Below are 5,973 nucleotides of genomic sequence, written 5' to 3' on the forward strand. Positions count from 1 at the left end.
CCCCTACTGTGTGATTTTGGGCACCTGTTTGTGGCCCACAGAGCAGGGTATGGGCTTGTAGCAGCTCCACGCTGAATTTGACAGGTGTTCTGGGTATCCTCCATTTTGGGATACCCAGGCTGCCATAGGAATCAGTGGATTCCTGATAGAAGGCAAGATGGCCCCTGTGGCCCCTTGGTTTCTAATGCCTGTTACCTTGTTTTCCCAAAGTCCTGGGAAGACCTGATGCTGATTTAAGTTTGATGGTGAGGTGCTTCTAGTGTCTTCACCCGAGCAAACTATCTCCTCTCTCAGTAACACACACTTTCTGTTTAATCTGTTTAGCCGGTCAAGTGGCACAGCGAGTAGAGCGCTCGCTTTGACATCAGTGCAGAGCCTGCGAACGCAGGTTCGAATCCCGGCAGCGCCAAACTCAGCGTTTCATCCTTCCGAGGTCGATAAATTAACTTGTATCTTTCCAACACAATATTTTTTTGGTGACGGTATTGTTGCTCCATCTTCGTCATAGCTTGATTATACATGTCTCCACTAGATGGGCCATTGCTGTGACCTCCCCTTGCCTGTATCAGATCTGGCATATGTTTTATTATTCTCAAAGCTTCTTTGCCCAAAAAGTTCATTAATGTTGCATCTTTCCTTTCATCTGAAAACTTGTCACCGACCCATGACTAACTGGTAAAATCTGAATAGGTCCGTCCACTAGTCCCATTCAGTTGTGAGTTCCCCAGGATTGTCCAAGAACCTTGTAGTGTTATTCCTGCACTCACCATCCTCCAATATTTTGTCTTGCTTGAGGCTGATTCTTGAATTTGTAATTGTGTATCTGTGTGGATCTGCCGGATCACACCTTCAGAACTGGCTCATTTCTCCTCACTTCCTAATTGGATAATTACTGTACCACATCACCTGCAACACACACCTCATCTACTTGACCTCTTCCCAGACAACTGATTGATGTTTTCTCTTATGTATATTGCAGTCCTCACACCTGTATGCTGCTATCAATGTTAGGTTATCTCCCTGATCATATGCTTGCTGATTCACCTGATGCCTTGCATGGAACTGGATGCATCTATCACAAGTCATTGGCTGCTTCCATCTGTGCTAGTGTGCTGCCTAGCAACGCCTCCCTGGCTGCTCACGCATGTTTTCCTCACATCATGAACGTACAACATGTATTTTGCAGGCCTCCCGTGAACGTTCACCCAACCCTCCTTCCCTGGGCATTCAAGGGACCCTGGCACCGCTTACTCACTGTGACCCTCTGATCCACGGAATCTGCATAGTCTTTGCCATGTTCAGTGCCCAATGCTAGCACCACTGTGTCTCACCGGTTAGGTCAGTCTCATCAGCAGCCGGGACTGCTGTCGCTCGTTATCCCATCCTCGTCGCCATTGTGGAAAAGAAGATAGCAGTCGGCAATGAAGAAGTTACGTTTATTTAGGTTACATATTTGAGCCCTGCACCGGTACATTCAGGTGCTCCCGCCTCCAACTGTTTTCCCCGTCCAATCCAAGCCCTCACATGTTACTCAGAACTTGGTGAGTCACCAAGTTCCATGTAAGTATACCAGTATTAGCTTTCAGGAAGGTTGGTGAGATACGTGCAAATCAAGAGGTTTGGTGATTGATTGAGGCCATAGTGTATCATATTGCATGAGTGAGGAGATGGACTATAATGTGGGTAATAGGTTGCGGTAGTTAAGCAATGCAATGTTACATTAAAGTATTATAGAAATGTAAATGAAATAAAGCAGAGTAATTTTGGCCAAGCTTGTGGAGAAAGCTGATGGTAGTCACAATTAATAGAGAAATGTACTAAAAAAGAAATAAGCTATCCATTTGGGGAAGATGAACATTTCTCTTTTGACATACCAGTTTTTGGTGTGACATGCAACCCAGAGGCTGACTGCCAAAATGATCTTTTGATTCAGGCTTCTTCTAAGATGGACGATGAGGGTTGTAGTGTGAATGTTGTGGAGAGGTACATTTGTGTGGCATCTATATTGTGAAGTTTACTGAAATCAAAACATTTATTTAGTTACCCAAGCATTGAATTAAGGTGTCTACTTAGGTAGCAAAGAATGTGTGACTAACCTGAATAGCAATTTGTTTTGAAAGTATTTGTATTTTATTTGTGCTCATATACCTCTTATCACCAAAACAATGAACACAAATATAAAATGATACAGCAAATAAATGAAATCATGGTAGATACTAATATTAATTAAGATAAAGAGTAAAAGCAAGATTTTAAATTCAATATATTTCAGAGAGGGGCAAGTTGACAAGTGGGGACACCAAGGAGAAGAGAGTAACAATAATCGATACATGGGAAACCAAACCCTTTGTAGCATTAAAAATAAGGAATGATCAGACCTTACAAATAAAGATTGAATGGAAATGACATGATCGAGCAACCAATGGAATGTGAGGGGCAAATGAAAGGCAAATACAATGCAGAGGTTAGAAGCTGAGGAAGAGAGAGGAAGATGAGATGGAGGATAAGTGATAGTTGGAGGGGGAGTAGTAGGGGGGATTTGAAAGGAAAGAGCACAATTTCTGTTTTAGCAAAATTTAGATGAAGAAAGTTAGAAGTCATCAAAGATTCAAAAGATGAAAGAGAAGTTAAATGTTTAGAATGCTGTGAATGTGCGAAGGATAAATGTGGTAGTTTTCTGCATAAACATTATAAAGAAAATGGAAAGAGGAAGGTATGTGGAGAACCAGGAGAGCTCCTTGTTGAAGGAACTGTGTTCATTAATTGTTTGTTATCCATATGTATAATGATTGTGTCTGCATTTTCTTTTCATTGTGCCAGGATTCCAATTGGTTTAGCTGGAGGAATCCAGTATTTGGCATTGCTGCTTCAGTTTGATGACCCAAATGGAAATGTCCTGATTGCTTGCATCACTACAGAAACAGTCATATGCAGTTTGAAAACCAGCTGGAATTGTTAAATGGTATTTGTGTTGCCAATTCCTTTGCTCCTTCAAAGCTCCAGAGGTTAACCAGGATCCATCATCCATTCATTGGAGTGCTCCAGTTTCATGACCAATCTCCGGCCTCTACTTCGAATCTGCCTTCCACTCTCACTCGATGCTTGATCTGTGTCCTTTGGCTGTTTCCTGCTACTGTGAATGTCCTTTATGCAGTGCTGCAAAGCTATACTCTCAATGGTCATTGAACAGGTAATTCTCTGTTGCCTGCTGTTGGGAATGCGAGTCTCCCTGAAGAAACTGAAGCATCATGGAGAAGAGAAATCAGTCGGCAGATATAGAATTCCTCCTGCTGGGATTCTCTGACCTACCAGAATATCGTCCATTCCTCACTGCACTATTTTTGACATTGTATTTGTTATCATTGATGGGGAATCTATTCATCATCTCAGCCGTGAACCTTGAGCCCCAGCTTCACACCCCCATGTATTTTTTCCTTGGACACTTATCATTTGTGGACCTCTGCTTGACTTCAGTCACTGTCCCCAAACTCTTGGATAACCTAATTTCCATGAGCAGAGAAATCTCTTTCCTGGGATGCTTCACACAGATGTATCTATTTGTATGGCTGGTGACAACGGAGAGTTTCCTCCTGGCAGTTATGGCTTATGACAGGTATGTAGCTATTTGCAACCCTCTCCACTACAGAATGGTGATGAGCGCAAAACTTTGTATTCTCCTGGTGATGATGTCTTGGGGTTTAAATGCCCTTCATGCTGTTCTGCACACGGGTATGACCCTCCGGCTCTGCTTCAGAGGGATAAATGTCATCCACAGCTTCTTCTGTGACATCCCCCCTTTGCTGGAGTTGTCCTGTTCTGACACTTCCACCAACCATCTGGTGATTCTCATAGAAGGATCTGCAGTGGCCTCGTTCCCATTTCTATTCATTATGGGCACATATATTCGAATAATTACTTCCATTGTAAAACTTCACTCAGCCCAGACATGGCACAAGGCCTTGTTGACTTGCTCCTCTCACTTCACAGTGGTTGTTCTGTTCTATGCGACTGTCGGGTTCATGTATTTTCAGCCCTCCTCTAAATCATCTCAGAAGAATAATCGAGTGGTCAGTGTGATGTACGCATTAGCGACACCCATGTTGAACTCATTCATATACAGTTTGCGAAACAAGGAGATGAAGGGGGCTTTGAAGAAAGGTTTGAAGCATATGAAAATTATGTTTCTGGTGGCACCTCAGTAATCTACAGATTCCTCTTATGATGTCACTATGAAAGAACCTTGCCTTTGGGGAGACTCTTAGATAAGCTCCATGCTGGACCACTGAACTGTCAACACATTGCCATCCAATGTTTAGCAACCATTTATTGTATGGTACTGTTCCTAGTGAATTGCGATAACTGTTACTAAACCACCTTATCCTTGGGTTGGTTTCTAAAGATAGTTGATACTGCAACCCCCCCATAGAAATCCTTCTTGGACCCTAGATTAAATATGATCGGTGAATTTGGCCTCATCAGAAATCTGGATAGGTTCTTGAGTTGCTCATCATCTGCATGGCCATCGTTTCCTGCAATTAGAACTCCACATTGTTTGTGAGCAGGCAGCCACAGTTTTGGGACTGCAAAAATGTGATGACAAAATGTATAGACTGCAATAAAAATGTATGAGTCAAAGATTAAACTTTACTTTTAGGGACACTTTAAATTATGTTTAATGATTCCACATCTTTAAACAATAGTCACATGGCAACAAAATACTTCCCAAATTGCCATGCAAACAAAGCCATTCATACTTTTCTGCATACCCTCGTAATTGATGATGGCCTTTAGGGTGCCACATTGGCTCCCTTGATTTCTAATGCCATATTTACAGGTCGTTTTTTTTTTTTTACATTCATGTCTGTGTTGTATAGTTATATCATCCCGAAAGAAATACACAGGATCTGTGTAGATTGAAGAATATGTTGGATACAGGTAACTGCTTTGTGAAACTGCTGATCCATGTTCATGATTTTCACGGTGTGAGTAAAAATTCTCCCCTCGATGTACAAGCTATGTAGGAGCTCATTTTGAGCACCAGGTTTTGGAATTAAAATGCATAAAAGCCCTGCATATGGCTTTCATGCGTTTTGTTTCTGGTATGTCCCATTTTTATGGATTTGTAATACAAAGAGGAGGGGTGGAAGGTCATTTACGTTTTTTCCGCCGCTCCCCTTCTCTCTGCCATACAACTACTCCAGCATTTGCGCCCACATAGATTTTCATGCCGGCACAAATAAAGAAGATTCCTACGCATAGGAATCTATTGTCAATACCACCTGCCATGAGCACATGCAAAAGGGTGGCGTGCAAGCATGCACACTGCCTTTTTGGCCTGCCCTTTTGCACTCTGCCGTGCAAATAACGAAAAGCTGGTGGCGCAGATAAAGGCGCAGATAAAGGTGCATGCATAATGAGTTCCCACCGACAAATTCCTGGGGACTGAAAAATGAGCTCCACAGAGTCTTATGTCATGAGTCCTTTTTTTAAAGTGGCTTATTTGTCTTCACTTCTTACATTTCAGTCACTTTAACCATTCGTGCTTTCCCTGAAGGTATTTCACCCACTATGTACATTCCCACTGCCAGTATTACCCCTTCCCTTCACAATAATTTCTGTTGTTTGTCTCCATGTGTATGCTGCTGTCACCCACTGCCTCTTCATATTTATTTAGGTTTCATGTGGTACACCGCTACATGATGGCCTCTTTTGCCTTGCAAGAAATCCATCTTGCGTTGAAGAGAGAGGATGGAACATTGTCAAAGACTTTGATTCCAAAAATGGGCTAGCTTCCCAAATAAATGGATAAATGAGGACCTAACAAATGTCTTGGTAGCGGTGGCCAAACTGAAAGCTTAGTCTGAACGGGATGCTGCGATCCACATGGAAGGAACAGTTCCTCAAATCTAATAAAGTATAAATATTAAAGAATGGATGGTCCAAACAAATATTGCAAAAAAACAAGTACAAGTT

The 5,973-nt window shown here is 42.2% G+C and overlaps 1 protein-coding gene across 1 annotated transcript; it reads left to right on the forward strand.

The window, feature by feature from the left end:
- The first annotated feature begins 3,248 nt into the window (after positions 1–3,248).
- LOC138568744 (olfactory receptor-like protein DTMT) lies at positions 3,249–4,202 on the forward strand. Its single transcript, XM_069646528.1, has one exon. It carries the CDS (start codon positions 3,249–3,251, stop codon positions 4,200–4,202), a length of 954 nt encoding a protein of 317 aa, XP_069502629.1.
- The last annotated feature ends 1,771 nt before the right edge of the window (positions 4,203–5,973 follow it).

The sequence above is a fragment of the Ambystoma mexicanum genome, chromosome 2q, assembly GCF_040938575.1.
Source record: "Ambystoma mexicanum isolate Mex_15411 chromosome 2q, UKY_AmexF1_1, whole genome shotgun sequence".
NCBI classification, from domain to species: Eukaryota; Metazoa; Chordata; class Amphibia; order Caudata; family Ambystomatidae; genus Ambystoma; species Ambystoma mexicanum.